This window comes from Oreochromis niloticus, linkage group LG8 (assembly GCF_001858045.2).
Source record: "Oreochromis niloticus isolate F11D_XX linkage group LG8, O_niloticus_UMD_NMBU, whole genome shotgun sequence".
Taxonomy (NCBI): Eukaryota; Metazoa; Chordata; class Actinopteri; order Cichliformes; family Cichlidae; genus Oreochromis; species Oreochromis niloticus.
Window position 1 is genome coordinate 29,448,956 of NC_031973.2, and position 21,329 is coordinate 29,470,284.

Here is a 21,329-nt window from a genome sequence, read left to right on the forward strand (position 1 = left end):
TTCTGAGCAGACAGGTGTGTCTCGCTGTCACAGAGCATTCACCTGTGTGTCCCTATACCAGTGCTGCCACACATGATATCCTAATGATGGTTCACTTTGTGTAGGTTTGTACACTTTGTACACACTTGTATTTCACAGATGAACGTTTCCCAGGTTTTCCACAGATACTACAATAATATCATGAAAGTGAAGGAGACAGTCCCAAACAACACACAGTGGGTCAGTGTACAAAATTAGCAGTGTGTATCAACTGTTTGGTATCTGCGAATATCAGGAATAAAAGGATGGACTGACAAAGGTTTACTCACATATTCCTGAGAGGTGAGAGGAAATGTGGCAGGGTGACAGGTGACAGCTGATATCATATGGAGCATATGGAATATGGTCTCCACCACTTATAAAATCTCTATTCCAGGGGAGAACTGCACCTCCTGTTTCTCCACAACAACATGTTACAGGAGTGGGTTTCTAAACCTGAGGAGAAACAGCAGCAGCTGACTGAAACTCTGCTCATGTTTCAGAAAGAAGCTGCCTGTAGATTTGATCATGTGTCTTATAAACCATTACAGACACGGCTCCTGAGAGTCTCCTACGTTCATAGTTCACCAAAGCAAGTTGCTTTATTTACATGCAAACCTGTCAGTGATTGTTTTTGTCGCAGACAGGCCACTGTGAGCTTTTGTTCTGTTTCACACCCACAGTGTACGCTCATGACCCAGCTGATCTCTTTGGCAAAGCAGATACTTTCTCAGGATTAAAGCATGTTTTGAAGCTGCCCGTGTGGAAGCCACCGTGGTCTGCTGCAACAGTGTTTGTGTGTGACTGTCCTCGTGTGCTTAGAGACGGATGAACACCAGAGCAAATTACACACGACAGGACAAAACCTGAAACTTCCCAGTTGAAGGAGATGAAGATATACTGAAGGACAAAAAGACTGGAACAATGATGGGGACACATTTTAACTTTGTAAAAGTAAAGGATTTATTCATGAGTATGTGAATTTATGTTGGAGTTCTAACCCACTGATCACAGTATTATTTCCTAATGCTCCTCAGGTTGGTTCTCTGTGTTTCGTAGTCCTTAGTCTTTCTGTAGATTCTGTTAGTTCACTTTTGTGACGCTAGTTTAGCTTCAGGTTTATTAGTTTCCTTCATGTGTCTTTACCTTTTTGTCCATGGTTCGTCCGTCTTTGCGTCTCAGTGTTATGTTTCCTGTTTTATTTTGACAGTCCCTTACTGTGTGTGTGTCCAGCTGTGTCCAATCATGTGTGTTTAAGGCCTCTGCTCTTCTCATACTATATGCTCTTGTGTGTTCTGTCTCTGTAGTTTCTTCAGTTATTGGATTTGGCAGAGTGTGTGAGAGCGCAGCAATAAAGCTGTAATGCTCCTTAAAATCATGAATATTCCTCCCTAAAACTCTCACGTTGGTCATTTGATTTCTGTTCAGGTTTTTGCTGGTCAGGGTTTGTTTTCTCCTTCTGTTGCAGTGCATATGTGCTAAAGTTTTCTAATATATATATAACAATGTGCATGAAAACAATCACATCTTATTCAGTGTAACCTGTTTGTTGTATAGCTTCACTGTCAGTCAGTCATAGTTGTCCTGTTGTGTTATTCGAGTTCTGCTTCCTGCTCAGTTTGATGGACTCTGTGGTTCAGCTCCAGTTTCAGGTTTTTGGTCCCTTTAGTGTTTCTTATCCGTCCTGGGGTCTGTCTGGTTTGTCTTTGTCCTGCAGTGTTTTTGTCTTTGTGTTCATGTTTACTGTGAGTGTTCTTGTGTTTGTTAAAAATTTGGATAACAGTGACAAACGCAGAATTCCAGAGTTTAATATTGTAGATCAAACCTGTTACAGTATCAGATTTTGTATCATATTACAGCTAAAGGACTGATCGTTGTCTTCTTGTCCTCTACGTCAGTCTTTAACATTGTAGTTTCTGATCTTGCTGATCCTGGCAGGGACTGCAGGTCTGTTGGTCTTGGTAGTGCTTGACAGTGTTTTAGACTGGTTCGTCCTTTGCTGGACCTCAGTCTGGGATTGGCTGGGAATCACACCACTACCATGCACCATCATCTGGACTCCAGAGCCACCAAACCGTCTGCTCCTGAGCTCACATTCACCTTTTAGAGAGACAAAAGAAGTTCACTTACAGCTGTTTCATTTGTTGAATTCAGATCCAAAAACACACCAACAGCAGTCTGAAACACTGCACAGGTCACTGCGATTCACTGCAGTGAAGTGTCAGTGCAGGTTGGTCCAGTGCAGGTTGGTTCAGGGCCGCCTAATAATATGTGCCACGTCTACGATCTATAAACTGTTCAAAGACATCATAACTCCCACGATTTTCAACCAGCTGTTCATTACTTGGTTTGGTTACAAATGCTACAAGTGTATTTATGACATGTGTGCTCAGCTCAACTAAAATGATGCTTCCCATATATATGTGTGTTAGTACCACATAATGCCTAAAATGAATAAAAGAATTCTGTTGCTGATTTTTATGCAGTTCTGTTGAAAAACAACAACAACAACAACAGTAAAAAGTTCAACCTCTCCCTGACTCGTGCTGCCATTCCCACCAGTCTGACGGCCTCCACCATCATTCCCATTCCCAAAAAGACGGGAAACCTCTAGGCCTCACGTCTGTACTCACGAAGCACATCCCCATGACAGTGACAATAAAGGCAAATATTCTATTTTAAAATATAAAAAACTGATGAAATTAGTTCACCATCATCATCACTGAAATGGGCTGTCAAGGCTGAACAGAAGTAAATAAATGGTAAGTGGACGGGTTCTTATTTTGCATATTTCTGCTGTAACTGAGCACTCGGTCCTTTATACAACTTGCCTCAATCTCATCCATCCATACAAGCACTTTAAGTACTTTCTGTTGAACATTCACAGAGCAACCTGGCCTCAGTATCTTGCCCAAGGATCTTTGACATGCAGACTGGAGCAGACAGGGATCGAACCGCCAACCCTTCGATTAGTAGATGACCTGCTGGATGGACAAGAAGCTAAGATTTGTGGCTGTGGTCCGTGTTAGAGGCAGAGATCGTCTGTAGATCGATGTCTCTGTAAGCACGTGCACCTTTCTGCTCATCATGACCTCCTCTACCCGCTGAACCACAACCACCCAGAAATATTGGCTCAAATAAGTCATTAGTCCCAGAGTTCACTATTGGATGTAAGTAAAGACAGAGCATAGATTCACTTTTCTCCCACAGTGGAACTGTACAAAATAAAGCAGCACTGTTGCTTTAACAGCTATCACAGACATCTCTAACTCATCACTGCCTTTATCAACACATCATTCAAACTTTGTGCTTTGTTTTTCTGGTTTCACAATTATTGACTGCTATGATGCCAATCACTGCAAGTCAGCTTTATCTGGTTGGGAAATTGTTCCCTGGAGCACTGACAGAGACGAGGCCACACGTTGAGCAACAGCTGAGCTGTTGCCCTGTCGCTGACTCACACCGGGAACAGAATTTGTGTGTTTTATCAGTAAGTAATATAGAGTTACTGTACTTATGTCACTGGATCACAAACTAGATAAAAAAGGACATGAAATGAAGTTTTTCATGAGAATCTTAAAGGAGTTTGTGATGCTGATGTACTGGGTGTGAACTTGTTTTGTCTTCTAAGTAGGGCATGCTAAAACTGTGAGACTCAGTGCTCTAACTAGACTATGGTCACATGCAAAGACTGTGAGTGTGCAGGTTCTTTATACAGACTGCGGCCTGTCTCCTCACAGCGCTGGCCTGTAGGCGCACAGATAAGTGCATCGTGGGGCGGATGTGGATACCTTCTGAGTCCGCAAGTCCACGATCCAGAGTGTCCCACAGCATCGTTAATGAGCACAGCGATTCATCCGACACAGTCCTGGACATACCCAAGTGCAGCTGTGAGCGTGTCTAAAGAAGAAGAAGAGTTATTTTACACTACGGTTCTGTGAATCAGAGATTTATTCTTCTAACGTCTACTACTTCGTAGATATATAGACACAAATGTGTACTTGCATTTACAGTATACAGCATTTTTCTAGTGTTACTGAACACTCACACATTTAACCATAGGACATTTAGGAACACCACTTAACATAACAAGCATGTTGGAGGAGAATACAGCCATCCAGGCAGGCAGTGAACAGGCCAGCTGGGCTTGGCAGTGCATTAATGCATTCTTTAAGGCTCTTACCTCAGACGTGTCTCTGGGTTTGAGCCCATGGCAAGTGTTTGCAGTCCCTTTGAAGAAAGCCTGGCTCTTTGTTGGTGGGATGTGCTGTTCAGCAGCAGCGGAAGCTCTCTGCATCAGTGCATACTGCAGCTCCTGATGGCACAAACACACTGACACTGTTTCCTGTGCAGCACAGACACGGACGTGTTCTTATTCAAGTAAAGCACATACTTTCCCCTCAAGTAAAAACCTCCCATTTTTAATTTGAACACATTAGACAAAATGCAGCCTGCACTCATGTGTCAGTGTGTGCTACTGAGGGATGGAGACCACAGCGTTTGTATCCATTTCAAATGACATCTACAACAAAGTAACACATTCAAACCACTGTAACTGCCACAAACGTGCTGGAGAAGAGTTTATGACTGAGGACGTTGTTGGTGCAGATACCTGAGTGGTGAGCTGGTACTGCAGCTGTTCCACAACAGAAAGGCGGCCATGGTGGTCTCCTAGTTTCTCTGTGGGGGTGTCCTTCTCCAGCCCCCCTGGTGCTGTTGGACACACAGAGATATTTAAGGACCTCTGACTGTTTCATTTTTCATGAGTCTGTCTGTAAACACCACAGAATATGTCATCCACCTGTGGAAAGAATAATAACACATGCATGCTAATAATAGTCCATACGTGTAGAGTCTGAATCAGTTTTCTTTTTATGTAATTTTTCCCACTGCAGCCCCACACAGCACTGCTGTGTCTGTATCCATCCAGTAATAAAACAGCACGTTCTCATGTAGTCGCTGCAGAACATTTGATATACGTGTGACTCCCACATCCTGAAACTCTAAATGCTTTTGCTGTCGTTTGCTGTCTCCTCAAAAAGGCACTGGAGTCGCTGTCTTACATTCCTAAAAGGAGGAAACAGCAGGAAAACCCACGTCAGTGCCAACAGAAACTGAATAAAAGAAGGCTAACTGGTCAGGTGGAGTGCGTGTCAGGCAGACTGATCTGAGATGAGATGATCACGATCAGGTACGTGCTGAATGAAGACTCACAGGTGCTGGAATTCCTCACATTCCTTCTCTAAGGGAAACATACTTCATTGTTTCCTTTATTACCTCCTTTAGCATACGATTAACCAGAGCATTCTTTACAACAGGAGAGTAAATAATCCCCACAATTCATAGCGACACACCATCCGACTATTCTTAAGAGGAAAAGTGTGAATGTGTAGGTCCAGTTCAGTTTGATTTTGTACCTCCAGCATCTACGTTTGTCCTAAAATTCATTTATGCTTCCAGTAAACTGGGATCAGCTGCAGGCTCCCAGCACAGCCACCCTGCTGTGCTGTATCGTGGTGTGCAGTGACGGGTGTGTAACTCTACCCTGCCGTCCATCGGCGGCGATCTGGGCACGGAGGCGGTTGCCCAGCGCTATCAGCTGCTGTTTCTCTCTGCTCAAACGGGCGATGCAGGACGCTGCCTGCTTCAGCCTGAGGCGAAGGAGCTGGGGGTCGTTTTTAGCAGGATGGACGCTCTTAAGCACGCCACACATCAGAGCTGGTTTCAGATACTTGCTGTCTCCTTGGAGCTGCTGCACCAGTGTCCTCTGAAAAGATGATGATGAAACCATTTTGTGCTTTCTAACAGTGATAGGTAGGGGTTAAGCAGATCAGTGGCTCCATCTCCACTGACAGATCAGTAAACTTCCTTTAGTACCTGCTGTGTGATGTCATTGGAAGCTGACTCCACACATGTCACAGCGGGGTGCCTGCCACGTTCATCCAGACACAAACCACCTGAGGACCCACAACACAAATATGATGCAATGATATGAGGGAGATACTGTGACCAACAAATACCAACAAACTTCAAAGATACAAGTTTCAGTCACTGTGGAAGATTAACATGTTCAACAACAGCCACAAACACCTCTGCTGCTTAACACCTTATGTTCCTCTCTGTGATCTACTTACAGTGTTTGTGGTAGCTAACGTAATGTTTGGGGGTTATATGGAGGAAATTAAAAGTATGAATAATACCAGCTTGATTTTCAGGCTGTGATCTGTCTGGATCAATGTGTTGTGGGTCATCCGTGGCTGAAGCCAGGCCCGACAGTGCTGTGACACCTCCTCGCTGCTCCTCGAGGTGCTTACCTGACAGGTGCACCTCCTGCTCCACAGGCTGACGGCAGTCTGGGTCCAGTTTTCCAGAGAAGGAGAAGGAGTGTTAAACTTTAGCTTAACACTCACATTATCCAGAGCTGTTACATTATACATTAAAATGAAAAATAGAAAATGAGTTCATGCTAATTCTAAGCTTTTCTTTCTTACACGCGATGAGCAGAGTGTCCGTGGCTGTTAGCACGTTCAACAAAATCATGTTTAACAGAAGAATCAGCAGCAGTGATGTGGGTCACTGGGTCAAATCTATCTTAGCATCTGGAGCCCAATGAAAGGGTTTGTGTGTATAGTTTGTCACACTGATGCAGAAACACATCAAGGTTTGTGTACAGAGCGCTGACAGCACCTGCTGTGTTGCCTTTGGAGGCTGAAGATTCCTGATACAGAGGTTGCACTGGTGGCTCAGCATGAGGTAAGACTAGAAGATGGGCGAGACCTTCCATGTCCCTTCTCATCTGGGTAACCACAGCACGTAGGGCGCTGTTCTGCTCCTGTAGACGCCGGATCTCCTCTGATGCCAGAGAATCCACCTTTGGAGTGAGACCCTGTGGATTTAGATAGTTTTATGTCGTGTGAGTGATGTTTCACAGGAAGAAGAACAGGAACTGGAAATTTGCATTATTGTGTGTTGAAAGTTCAGATCAAAAATAGAAGAAACGATGAGACTGCAGGGACACCAACAACACAACAATAACTATAAATCTGCTTCCATCAGTACTGAACAGGACTATGCAGAGCTCTGTGCCGCTCTCAGACGTGCATCACCGTACAGCTTTTTTAATTATCATTATGCAAATTTATGGGTAACAAAATTACAAATGATTTGAGCAATGTGTATATTCATACTAAATGTACCTGTAATACCTACAGCATGTTCTAATCGCTCTAATAGGATATTATGGTCGACAGTATCGAACGCACCACTGAGGTCTAGCAGGACAAGCACAGAGATGAGTCCACTGTCAGAGGCCATAAGAAGATCATTTGTAACCTTCACTAAAGCTGTTTCTGTGCTGTGATGAGCTCTGAAACCTGACTGAAACGCTTCAAATAAGCCATTCCTCTGCAGATGATCTGTTAGCTGTTTGACAACTACTCTTTCAAGGATGTTTGATATGAAAGGAAGGTTGGAGATTGGCCTGTAAGTCAGCTGAGTGAAGAGAGCCTCAGTCATCAGTGATGTACAGGACAGTAAATTACTGCCACCTTGTGGCCACAACATCTGTGAGAAGTCAAACCAGTACAGTTATTTTGATAGATGTCCCACTTTAATAATCACATGCACCCCCAGATGGTGTGTTTGAACCCAGGACCTTCTTGCTGTGAGGTTAATCACTGCATCACCATGCAGCCCTTCTATTAGCTTCTGGTATTCATCTGAAAGTCTCATCGCAACTACTGAGCCAACATGTTGTAGGCAATGAGAGCAAAGTTCAATGAAAAGCTGAATGACAGCAGGAGCTCTGTTCTAGCACACTTTGGCTGAGCAGCCAAGCCGTATGCTGCAGGAGCACGATCATGTCGTGATCATGTCCTGTTCCTGTATTCCTGCTTGGTGTCTCCCTGTCTGTCTTCTGTCTTTGTCCATTAAAGGCTAAAATATCATTTTTATATGATGATGGGCACATAAAACATGAGACTTTGCCTGGAACACTTTACAGCTTTGGTTTGCTTTGCTAAATCATTCTTTTCTCTTCCAAGTCATCTGAGCTATTAACAGCTAAATAAACAGGAAATACCAGAGCAGCAGAACATGACATAAGACTTATATTAGTGTGTGGTTAAATATGTGCTCACCTGTATAGCCTGATCTCTCTCCCTCCTAATGTACTGGAGTAAGATGGTCAGATCATGCAGCTGTTGCTCTCTCTCCATCAGCTCAGCTTTAGCCTGACACATGAAAACTGTGTTACATTCATAAAACATCCTGGGCTTTGAAACCAGCAGCTCTCCTCTGTTAGTATGCTGAAACTGGAACAGGTCACTGCTGGGGGGGGGGGGGGACAGCAAACTGATCTCTGCTAAACTTGTGAGTCCACATAAACAGCATCACTTACTCTGACAGTGTGGATGTAATAATCCCACAGAACATCTGGAAACTTTCACTGCTTGCAACTGAACACATAACTTCATCATCTCCACCTGTAAGTGCCTTACACATGCAGTAAGGAGAGTAGATATACTAGATATACGAGGCTCCGGACTCTCTTGGTGGCGCTGTCACTTGGTGTTCGCTCGCTTTGTGGTAGAGCGTCACTTCCTGTTCCCGCTCAAACACAGTGGTGTTTCTGAGTAGCTTATCTGCTTAGCAATTTAATTAAAAACTTTTAAATACATTGTTTTTTCATAGTATAATCTTCACATGCTTCATTCGAAGCACACTTTCTGTGTACTCACTACCTAATTTATAGCCAAAGTATTCACTCACTGTCTCTGTACTGTTTCGCTAGCTTAGCTTAGCTCGTAGCCGACTCGTTAGCACCATGGCTACTTCACCTGTCCCCCTGCACTTTCTTGCTCATTGTGTCAGATGTTTAGTTACTCCTCGGCCTCCTTTAGCAGTAATGATACCTGTAACAAATGTAGCATATTTGCAGCTCTGGAGGCCAGGATTACTGAATTGGAGACTCGGCTTCGCACCCTTCATTCACCCGTAGCTAGCCAGGCCCCTGTAGCTGGTGCAGCCGAAGATAGCGTAGGCCCCGCTAGCTGTTCCCCGGCAGACCCCAAGCAGCTGGGGAAAGAGGGCGGCTGGGTGACGGTGAGGAGGAAGCATAGTCTTAAACTGAAGCCCCAGGTACACCACCAACCTGTTCATGTGTCTAACCGTTTTTCCCCACTCGGCGACACACCCGCCGGGGGTCAAACTCTGGTAATTGGTGATTCTGTTCTCAGACATGTGAAGCTAGAGACACCGGCAACCATAGTCAATTGTCTTCCAGGGGCCAGAGCAGGCGACACTGAAGGAAATTTAAAACTGCTGGCTAAGGGTAAACGTAAATACAGTAAGATCATAATTCACGTCGGCAGTAATGACACCCGGTTACGCCAATCGGAGGTCACTAAAATCAATATCGAATCGGTGTGTAACTTTGCCAAAACAATGTGGGACTCTGTAGTTTTCTCTGGTCCCCTCCCCAATCAGACCAGGAGTGACATGTTTAGCCGCATGTTCTCCTTAAATTGCTGGCTGTCTGAGTGGTGTCCCAGAAACGATGTGGGCTTCATAGATAATTGGCAAACCTTCTGGAGGAAACCTGGTCTTGTTAGGCATCCATCCCACTTTGGATGGAGCAGCTCTCATTTCTAGAAATATGGACAAATTTATTAAACCCCCCAAAATATGACTATCCAGAGTTGGGACCAGGAAGCAGAGTTGCAGTCTTACATGCCTCTCTGCAGCTTCTCTCCTCCTGCTACCCCCCCAAAAACCCATCTCCATTGAGACTGTGTCAGCTCCCAAACAGACAAAAAACAAACTAAAAACCAGCAACAAACAACTTAAACATAAAAAAATCACAAAGAAAGAACAATACAGTATCCACATCTGAACCAAAGAGTAAAACAGTGAAATGTGGATTATTAAATATTAGGTCTCTCTCCTCCAAGTCTCTGTTAGTACATGACTTAATAATTGATCAACAAATCGATTTACTCTGCCTTACAGAAACCTGGTTGCAGCAGGATGATTATGTTAGTTTAAATGAATCAACACCCCCGAGTCATTCTAACTACCAGAAATCTCGAAGCACAGGCCGAGGGGGCGGTGTGGCAGCAATTTTTCACACCAGTCTATTAATTAACCAAAGACCAAGACAGACTTTTAATTCATTTGAAAGCCTGATGCTTAGCCTCGTCCACCCCAGCTGTAAAACTCAGAAACCAGTCTTACTTGTTATCATCTATCGTCCACCTGGGCCTTACACAGAGTTTCTCTCTGATTTCTCAGACTTTTTATCTGATTTAGTGCTCAGCTCAGATAAAATAATTATTGTGGGTGATTTTAACATCCATGTAGATGCTAAAAATGACAGCCTCAACATGGCATTTAATCTGTTATTAGACTCAATTGGCTTCTCTCAAAATGTAAAAGAACCCACCCACCACTTTAATCACACTCTAGATCTTGTTTTAACATATGGCATAGAAACTGAACATTTAACAGTGTTTCCTGAAAACCCTCTGCTGTCTGATCATTTCCTGATAACATTTACATTTACAATAATTGATTACACAGCAGTGGAGAGTAGACTTTATCACAGTAGATGTCTTTCTGAAAGCGCTGTAACTAAGTTTAAGAATATAATCCACCCACTGTTATCATCTTCAATGCCCTGTACCAACATAGAGCAGAGCAGCTATCTGAACGCTACTCCAACAGAGGTCGATTATCTTGTTAATAATTTTACCTCCTCACTACGTACGACTCTGGATACTGTAGCTCCTGTGAAAACTAAGGCCACAAATCAGAAGTACCTGACTCCGTGGTATAATTCTCAAACACGTAGCCTAAAGCAGATAACTCGTAAGCTGGAGAGGAAATGGTGTGTCACAAATTTAGAGGATCATCATTTAGCCTGGAGAAATAGTTTGCTGCTTTATAAGAAAGCCCTCCGCAAAGCCAGAACATCTTACTATTCGTCACTGATTGAAGAAAATAAGAACAACCCCAGGTTTCTCTTCAGCACTGTAGCCAGGCTGACAAACAGTCAGAGCTCTACTGAGCCAACCATCCCTTTAACGTTAACTAGTAATGACTTCATGAACTTCTTCACAAATAAAATTTTTATCATTAGAGAAAAAATTACCAATAATCATCCCACAGATGTAATATTATCTACAGCTACTTTTAGTACCATCAATGTTAAGTTAGACTCTTTTTCTCCAATTGATCTTTCTGAGTTAACTTCAATAATTACTTCCTCCAAACCATCAACGTGTCTTTTAGACCCCATTCCTACAAAACTGCTCAAAGAAGTCCTGCCATTAATTAATGCTTCGATCTTAAATATGATCAACCTATCTCTAATAATCAGCTATGTACCACAGGCCTTCAAGGTGGCTGTAGTTAAACCTTTACTTAAAAAGCATCTCTAGACCCAGCTGTCTTAGCTAATTATAGGCCAATCTCCAACCTTCCTTTCATATCAAACATCCTTGAAAGAGTAGTTGTCAAACAGCTAACAGATCATCTGCAGAGGAATGGCTTATTTGAAGAGTTTCAGTCAGGTTTCAGAGCTCATCACAGCACAGAAACAGCTTTAGTGAAGGTTACAAATGATCTTCTTATGGCCTCTGACAGTGGACTCATCTCTGTGCTTGTCCTGCTAGACCTTAGTGCTGCGTTCGATACTGTTGACCATAATATCCTATTAGAGCGATTAGAACATGCTGTAGGTATTACAGGTACTGCACTGCAGTGGTTTGTATCATATCTATCTAATAGACTCCAATTTGTGCATGTAAATGGAGAGTCCTCTTCACCCACTAAGGTCAATTATGGTGTTCCACAGGGTTCAGTGCTAGGACCAATTCTATTTACATTATACATGCTTCCCTTAGGCAGCATCATTAGAAGACATAGCATACATTTTCACTGCTATGCAGATGACACGCAGCTCTATCTGTCCATGAAGCCAGGTAACACACACCAATTAGTTAAACTGCAGGAATGTCTTAAAGACATAAAGACCTGGATGGCCGCTAACTTTCTGCTTCTTAATTCAGATCAAACTGAGGTTATTGTACTCGGCCCTGAAAATCTTAGAAATATGGTATCTAAGCAGATTCTTACTCTGGATGGCATTACCTTGGCCTCCAGTAATGCTGTGAGGAACCTTGGAGTCATTTTTGACCAGGACATGTCCTTCAACGCACATATTAAACAAATATGTAAGACTGCTTTCTTCCATTTGCGTAACATCTCTAAAATTAGAAATATCCTGTCTCAGAGTGATGCTGAAAAACTAGTTCATGCATTTATTACTTCCAGGCTGGACTACTGTAATTCTTTATTATCAGGATGTCCTAAAAACTCGCTGAAAAGCCTTCAGTTAATCCAAAATGCTGCAGCAAGAGTCCTGACAGGGACTAGAAAGAGAGAGCAGATTTCTCCTGTTTTGGCTTCCCTTCATTGGCTTCCTGTTAAATCCAGAATTGAATTCAAAATCCTGCTCCTCACATACAAGGTCTTAAATAATCAGGCCCCATCTTATCTTAATGACCTTGTAGTACCATATCACCCTATTAGAGCACTTCGCTCTCACACTGCAGGCCTACTTGTTGTTCCTAGAGTATTTAAAAGTAGAATGGGAGGCAGAGCCTTCAGTTTTCAGGCCCCTCTTCTGTGGAACCAGCTTCCAGTTTGGATTCGGGAGACAGACACTATCTCTACTTTCAAGATTAGGCTTCAAACTTTCCTTTTTGCTAAAGCATATAGTTAGGGCTGGACCAGGTGACCCTGAATCCTCCCTTAGTTATGCTGCAATAGACGTAGGCTGCTGGGGATTCCCATGATGCATTGAGTTTTTCCTTTCCAGTCACCTTTCTCACTCACTATGTGTTAACAGACCTCTCTGCATCGAATCATATCTGTTATTAATCTCTGTCTCTCTTCCACAGCATGTCTTTATCCTGTCTTCCTTCTCTCACCCCAACCAATCACAGCAGATGGCCCCGCCCCTCCCTGAGCCTGGTTCTGCCGGAGGTTTCTTCCTGTTAAAAGGGAGTTTTTCCTTCCCACTGTCGCCAAAGTGCTTGCTCATAGGGGGTCATATGATTGTTGGGTTTTTCTCTGTACCTATGAAGCGCCTTGAGGTGACTTTTGTTGTGATTTGGCGCTATATAAATAAAATTGAATTGAATTGAATTGAATTCAGAACTGAATTGAAGAACTGAAAGGAACACTTTTTAATCAGAGTACAGCATGAAGGGATGAGGGATACTGATGTGGTCAGTTAAGTAGCAGAGAGGTTGTTGATCAGGTTCAGCTGCTTTGGTGGTAATGACAGCAGGTGCCCTAGATTCAATTCAGTTTCATTCATATAGCACTAACTCATAACAAATGTTGCCTCGAGGCCTTTATACTGTAAGGTAAAGACCTTATAATAACTAATACACTAGAGGGGAAACAACGAGACAAGCCCAAACCAGAATGGTTTTACAGCTGGAAGCCACTGACATGTTTTATCTCTCCTCATCTTTTTTCTTTTACTACTTTTGTATTTGGCTAGGGTCAGGGTCATGATTGGTCACATGACATGACTGGTCCCGTGTGGCACATCAATATGTCATTGCCAGCAGGTTTGCTGTTTCCCAGCACAACAGCATGGAGGAGCTTCCAGGAGACTGGCAGTTACTCTAGGAGAGCTGAACAGGGCTGTAGAAGGTCCTTAACCCATCAGCAGGTCTGCTACTGCACACAGGAACAGGATGATTGGCACTTGCCATAGAATACCAGTACTGGCAGATCCACCCTGTGTTTTTCACAGAGGAAAGAAGGTTCACCCTGACCACAGGGCAGACGTGAAAGAAGCCGTGGAGAGCGTTATGCTGCCTGTAACATTGTTACAGACACCATCACATTATGGGGAAGGATATTTATGTAGGGATAGGCAAGGACACCCTGATTACATCTTGGGATGAAATCCTTGTACCAGTGTCAGACCCTATACTGGTGCAGTGGGTCACGGCCCCAGAGACACTCCCAGGTTGCACCTCAGACTGTTCAGTAGCTCCATGATTCTCTGGGCCAGATCTGTCATCTCATTAGGGGCATGCCCCGATGTTGCCAGGCAACGTGAGGACCATACAAACTCCTCAGTATCATTTTTAACTGCTACAAAGAAATGTCATCCACACAGACTAGCCTGCTGCATCAGAATCTCTCTGTAGGTTAATCATGTCCATCAGTCAGTCTTTTCATTCCTAACATTACCATCGGTCTGTATCAGCATAGATCTGATGTGTTCTCGCCTTTCATTTGTGAAATGATGCCTGCTGACATGAACACGCGTGTAACAGAAAACATGTGAAAATAAGTCTCTTTTTTTCTGTCCTGCAGTGAACTGTCCAGCTCTGCATCACTGCAGGTATTTCATTTAGCATTAGAGCTAAAGTGCACACAGAGTCTATTGAATGGGTTAGGGTTATGTGTGAGCCGCTGACCTGGTCTCTGGCCTCGATCAGGTCTTGTATTAGCTGCTCATTTGCAAGGTAGTAGTCAGCCTTTACATCTTCAAAACGTCGCTGCCATTCCAACTCCATCTGGACTCTGTTCTTCTCCAAGACTTTCTCTCTGTTCAGACCAGCTCTCAGATGCTGTTTGTACCTGCCAGGAAATTATAAATACAAAAAGATGATGCCCATACTCATACTGAATTTACCTCTATGGCACTCCCGACTTTGTATTTCCTCTTCCCCCCTCGCACACTCCCTGCCGCTTTCTCACCTTTCAGTCTGTTTCCTGCTCCGCTCCAGCTCAGTCCTTAGTGTGGTTTCTCTCTGCTGCAGGCTGATGATTTGTGTGTCTTTCAGGACCATTTCACTGGACACCTGCCTGACATACTCGTCCCACATTTGTGGCTGCTCTGTGTAAAGCCTTTGAAAACGCAGACAGAATAAAACTAGTTCTTAAGAAATGGGGTATTATATTTTATATGTGATATTGCTGTGTGCCACACTGTTGGACTGAGCCTTAGGGCACATGACGAGAAAAAGTGGCTGAGGAGGAGGACGTAAAATGAAATGCTGTTGTGAGAGAGTCAGGAAGCTCATCCAGACACGCCCACCCACGCCTCTCATGTCAGGGTCACTGTGATTAAAGCTCATGTGAGAATTTTAGCAGCTATGGTATCAGTTTCAAAATCTCAGGTGAGTTCCTTGTTGAGTATTCATAATAACTTTATTACTTCATTAAACTCAGTAGGTGCTGTTTTACTCATTTTACTGAGGCTACTGCTGGTTAGGGTTAAAATCACTGTGACTCACTGTTATTGCTTTTCAAGTTTAGGTTCCACAGAAGAGTTTGGCTCTGACTTACTTCTTATTGTGGTAGTCTCGCTCCACCTGCAATTTGTTCTCCATCTGTTTCAGCTCATCTCCACGCTCTTTTATTCTGCAACACACACACACACACACACACACCTTTACATAGCTTTAAATAACATCCCTCAAGTAAAGACAACTCCTCGCAGTTGCACTGAAATAAAAACTTGCAACAATCCCAAACAGCCCAAACCCTGGACCATGACAGCAGCACTGCCAGAGTTACACAGTGAATCTGTGTAGCGTGATTTCTCTGACCTCCAATCACTTTCAACAATCAACTATTTATTCTGTCATTACAGCTGACAGGAATAATAATTAACCACGTGCATGTGTTGTCCTGCTCCGGGTCCTGGGCGTGGTTAGCTATGGTCACTGTCTTCTCCACTTTCATGTTTCTCATCATTTTGCTGCCTTGTGACATCTCCCACAACGCTCCTCAGTCATCCTCACAGCCTGTGGATAAGTTTCACTCTGACATCTCTTGGAGTGGTGAGCATCTTACTCTCCTGCAGTTTGACTGGATTTCCTTCTGTTACCCAGAGTCTCTCAGCTCAGGGCTATTGTTCTTGCAACTCTTTGTGTGCACACTGAGCCACTAGACCCTTCAATCAACAGCTACATTTCTTAAACATACTGTGAAACATATCTTTGCAAATGACATATTTCATGATGTTGTTCCAGAGCCCTGTCCTTGTTTCATTTGGGGACTGCATGTTATCTAAACAGGGACAATAGAGGTGCATGGAATCTAGTTTGCAGAGCTTGTTGCATTGAAAATTAAACAATGACATTTAAATATTTAGCAAAACCAATTTGTCTTTCCAGATCCAACGTCTTAGTGTCTCTTGATAGCCCACAGACCTCCATTGTTTTCAATGGAGGCAGACAAATGTTTCAAAATGTGTGCAAATAAAGCCAAAGTTATCTGTGTGCACAGGTAACAGCACAGGCAGGTGAGGAAATATATCTTTTGCCACCTGCCTCCATCCTGTCAGAGCTCACATGTCAAACTGGTGTCATTACGTAAAGTTTGATAGAAGCTTGAATGGTAGGCTCAGAGGACAGATAATCGCAGTACTTTTAATATGTGTGAAAACACAATAAAAATACAGCAGACTGTAACACACGCTGTGGACAGACAAGTAACAAACAATGCTTTAGAAATGTTTGCTGGTTTTTAAAGGCCTTTAAATTTAATAATCAATTAGAACATTTTCACTATTTTCAATAAAAAATGCAAAGACAAGAGTCATCATTACAAACAGAAACATGAAAAAGTGCTGATGAGCGTCCCACTCTGAACAGCCTGACTGCTGAGTAACTGCAAACACATGGCTACAGCTGCACTGGTCTAAGTTAATTATTTCCAACACCAACATTGTTCTGGTGTTACACGTTCACATGTTTTCACATCATCCTTCTCAGAACATGAAACAAATGTTCTCACATTATTACAGATTTCTATCAGACATGGAGCTGAATGCTAGTCTAAGTTTAGGAGACAGACAGCCTCTACTTTAAAGATGAGCCTTCAAACGCTCCTTTCTGATAAAGCCTGGAGTTTGGCTGGGTCAGCTATCCTGCTATGGCCTCAGGCTGCAGGCCGACTGCCTCCATGCACTGAGCGTTTCCTGTCACTCACCTGTTTTCACTCATGCATTTCTATAGTTCACCTCTCTATCCTCTCCTTACTGACCCTGGATCTGTAGGAGGACACTTCCTGTTGAAAGGGACTTCTTTCCTCGCAGTTGTTAGCGGGCTCATAGAGGATCATGTGATTGTATTACAAAGAGCCTTGAGATGATTGTTATCATGAGGTGGTGCAGTTTAAATATAATGAAATGTTTGTTTTAAAGCACAGCTGTCGACCTTTCCACTCCACATGCTTCATGTACCACGCCTACAGCATGCTACAGCGTGCCCATAACGAGCTCATGTTTTATTGTTTACACAAAACATTGCCTGGTTTAATATCATAAGAGTGACCACAACATTTGTAAATTACATAATAATAAAAATCATAAATGCAGTCATAGTTTTTTTTTTTTTTTTACATCTATTGCTGCACAACTATAGTCAAGACGATTATGATGATCATTATTAGGATTAAACATATCACTGCTTTCACATTCATGTGGTGTAACACTGCTGCCAATGTACAAACCTTTGCATTATATAAACTTGGTCCTACTCATTCAATCACATTCAGAGCCACCACCACACACACACACACACACACACACACACACACACACACACACAGACACATCCTAATTACAAAAACTACTACAACCCACACACTTGTAAATTAAAACTTCTTTGAAGACAATTAAGTTGTTTATTCATCTTAATTGACTCTCCAATAAATGAGAAGCTACACCAGGGATGTCCAAAGTCCAGCCCGGGGGCCAATAATGGCCCTAGGTCTGATTTTTTATGGCCCTTCACATTAAAATGTATCATTTATGGCCCGCCACCACAAACAGAATTAATAAAGTGTAATTTCTCTGTCCACCTTGTGTGGTCAGCACCATGAGATGCAATGCATGAAAGCTTTATACACACATCAGTAAGTCTAGTTTAAAATGAGGCTGAGATACTGACGTTTCAGGTCCACACAGTTTGATCTTTGTGTTCTGTTACTCTGTGAATGAGAAGTCGTTTTATTCTGTTAAGGCTTGAATGAACCTGATCACCATAATTCTTGTGTTATTGAAAATAACATGTTAAAAACACCTCTGAGCCGCACAGACAGCAAACAAATAAACCATCTTTAACTCCATTCATTAGACCTGCAGGACAGATGTGACTAAAACCTGAAGCAAATAACTCAACGTCTGTGAGAAGTGCTTGCTCACAGCGGGTCGTTTGGTGGACGGAGTTTCTCTCTGTAGGATCGTTACCTTGCAGTGTGAAGTGTCTTGAGGCAGCTGTTGTGATTTAGTGCTATAAAAAATCAACTGAATTGAATTTACATGCAGTGCAGGTTTTACCACTTTGGAAAAATAACTGCATGAGGGGATAACATCTCTTCTGTCCGGTAAGTTGTCCTCGTTCCATCCAGGTCATGGTTTTCTAAGGAGCTCAGGAAGAAAGGGACTGCACTTCACCTCTCATCCCAACAGCTTGTTCAGTTCTAGTCAGTCAGCTGCTTACTTTCCGAGCTCATTAGACTCTAATGGATACGCTGCACCGGCTCACTGTTGTGGACGTCTGAGTTGAGTGTTGGGCAATAAGGATTAGTAACCTTCTTTTTTTCCCATGCATTAATTGTGGTGTGTTTTCAGACTCAACCAAAGTACGTCCGAACAACAGATGATGTTGAGTCTCTTTGAGGATCAAGGTCATTCAGAGGATTCCAGGTAACTTCCAGCTCCATGGTGCAGGGAACAATCTCATTAACTCCTTTAACTCTGATGTATGAATCATTCAAACACATAAAAAGTCCCTAACTGAAGGTATGAACCAGTGTTGTGTCGACACATAACAGCAGTAAATAAGTAAGCAAACAAAAATTTTATAGAGCCAAGAAGAAGAATGAAACTCAGAGTCTTGGCCCTCAAAGCTGGACCATTGCAGCTGGGTCCTGATAACACTTACAAAACAACCAATGTCAGATTGTACCTGTATGCACTGTGTTACAAGGAGCCTGTTGGAAAAACACAGAATTTGTTCCCATTTCTTTCACTTACTCTACATAAAATGCCAAAGAAACAGGAAACAGGGAGAAAACGCTGAGGTAAGCCAAATTACACAAGAACATCGAAGCCAGTGACAGCAGGTCTGACAGAGCGATGACTCCAAATGAGTTCAAATCACTGTCAGTATGTACAGAGGAGGTCAGGAGACAAGTCCGAGCATCCAGCATCCAGAGCCATCTGTAAAAACAGGAAGCTCTGCCACCGTCTGGGTGGTGTTGGAGATCTCGTCAAAAATGATGAACACAGATTTGAATCCACCGTGCAACATGTGAAAGACGGGATCTGGAACAGCTTCATTTTTCACAATGACAGTAATCCCAAACACACTGCAGACATAGCATGGCTACTTAGAAAAGACAATAGAGCACTATCAGTCACGCACTGGCCTCCCCAATGCACCATGTGCCCTGCTACAGTACTACAAAACTATAGTACTACACAGCCACAGTACCACACAGCCACAGTACTACACAGCCACAGTACCACACAGCCACAGTACCACACAGCTAAAGTACTACACAGCCACAGTACTACACAGCCACAGTACCACACAGCCACAGTACCACACAGCCACAGTACCACACAGCTAAAGTACTACACAGCTAAAGTACTACACAGCCACAGTACCACACAGCCACAGTACCACACAGCCACAGTACCACACAGCTAAAGTACTACACAGCCACAGTACTACACAGCCACAGTACCACACAGCCACAGTACCACACAGCTAAAGTACTACACAGCCACAGTACTACACAGCCACAGTACTACACAGCCACAGTACCACACAGCTAAAGTACTACACAGCCACAGTACTACACAGCCACAGTACCACACAGCCACAGTACCACACAGCCACAGTACTACACAACTATAGTACTACACAGCTACAGTACCACACAGCCACAGTACCACACAGCTAAAGTACTACACAGCCACAGTACTACACAGCCACAGTACTACACAACTATAGTACTACACAGCCACAGTACCACACAGCCACAGTACCACACAGCCACAGTACTACACAGCTACAGTACTACACAGCCACAGTACTACACAACTATAGTACTACACAGCTACAGTACTACACAGCTACAGTACTACACAGCCACAGTACTACACAACTATAGTACTATACAACTATAGTACTATACAACTATAGTACTATACAGCCACAGTACTACACAGCCACAGTACTACACAGCCAGTACTACACAACTATAGTACTATACAACTATAGTACTATACAGCCACAGTACTACACAGCCACAGTACTACACAGCTAAAGTACTAAACAGCCACAGTACTACGCAGCTACAGTACTACGCAGCTACAGTACTGAGCAGTACTGTTTCAAGTCGAATATTCTCCAGGACTCAGGCTGCTGTCCTGGAGGTTTCCCTGGACAGCAGGAGGTTCAGCTCTGTGTGACTCTGACTGTTGTCTGTGCACATGTGCTGAACAGCTGGGTGCTGTATGTCATATACAGATTTATACCAGTATTATGGTGGACACTGTGATATGGCTCAACCCGACTGTATACGTCACAATTCATCCTTGTACTTCCATTAGCAAAAACTGTGTGTTGGAGGAGTTCAGGGAGGTCACGGAGGAGGAGGGCTTTGTCACAGCGTGTGTGGACGATATGTTTGTACAGGCAGAGCACGATAAACCTGCAGTGATGATGAAGTCAAAAACAGTAGTGACCAGGTTCAAAGCTGACCGATGACGTGCTTCTTTAGCCTGCACTTTAATGATGACGTCAGTGGTCGTTTCCGATCACAGTCGTGGTGCGCAGCCGCAGAGACAAAGTTACAAACGTATAACTGTACTTTTACACTCACAGTGTGCTGTAGCTGGTGCATCACTCCTGCAGATCTACAGTCTGTTCACACCGGTCCCTGAACACAGACCTGCTGTTACCGGATAAAAACAGGAAGTGCAAAGACGTAACGAGCACGCGCTCACACACGCGCCTATCGTCAGGTTACCTTAAACAGCTACGTGCATACCAGCAGGCCTGATCCGTCTTCATGCAGTCACCATGTCACAGCTGTTTCCATGGAAACCGTGCGTCGGCTAAATTGCTCCCCGCCTACAGCGATGACATGGTTCCTGTTTACTGCTGTGGGTTCAAGATTGTGTGCGATGTTCTGTTTGATATGAGATGACAGAAGGGCGATAAGGACAGTGTAGCTTTGACTTTGTGTTCTTC

The 21,329-nt window shown here is 43.4% G+C and overlaps 2 protein-coding genes across 8 annotated transcripts in view; one reads left to right on the plus strand and one right to left on the minus strand.

The window, feature by feature from the left end:
* LOC100707149 (carbonic anhydrase-related protein 10) overlaps positions 1-21,329 on the plus strand; it is a 1,009,504-nt gene that overhangs the window by 69,768 nt on the left and 918,407 nt on the right. The gene's annotated exons all lie outside the window — the stretch shown is intronic.
* ccdc57 (coiled-coil domain containing 57) lies at positions 1,811-21,240 on the minus strand. Of its 5 annotated transcripts, XM_019362249.2 has the most exons (14): positions 21,106-21,240; positions 15,400-15,474; positions 14,809-14,958; positions 14,526-14,688; positions 8,157-8,249; positions 6,706-6,904; positions 6,219-6,371; positions 5,896-5,975; positions 5,563-5,785; positions 4,631-4,731; positions 4,202-4,333; positions 3,810-3,918; positions 2,850-2,999; positions 1,993-2,118 (listed from the first exon to the last, which is right to left on the minus strand). In XM_019362249.2, exons 1-13 carry the CDS (start codon positions 21,147-21,149, stop codon positions 2,878-2,880), a joined length of 1,644 nt encoding a protein of 547 aa, XP_019217794.1. In that variant the 5' UTR covers positions 21,150-21,240; the 3' UTR covers positions 1,993-2,118; positions 2,850-2,877. The 5 variants fall into 5 exon arrangements, with proteins under 5 accessions (XP_019217796.1, XP_019217790.1, XP_013132265.1 ...); XM_019362251.2 differs by lacking the exon at positions 2,850-2,999 and having other exon boundaries at positions 1,811-2,118; positions 6,333-6,371; XM_019362245.2 differs by lacking the exon at positions 2,850-2,999 and having other exon boundaries at positions 1,811-2,118.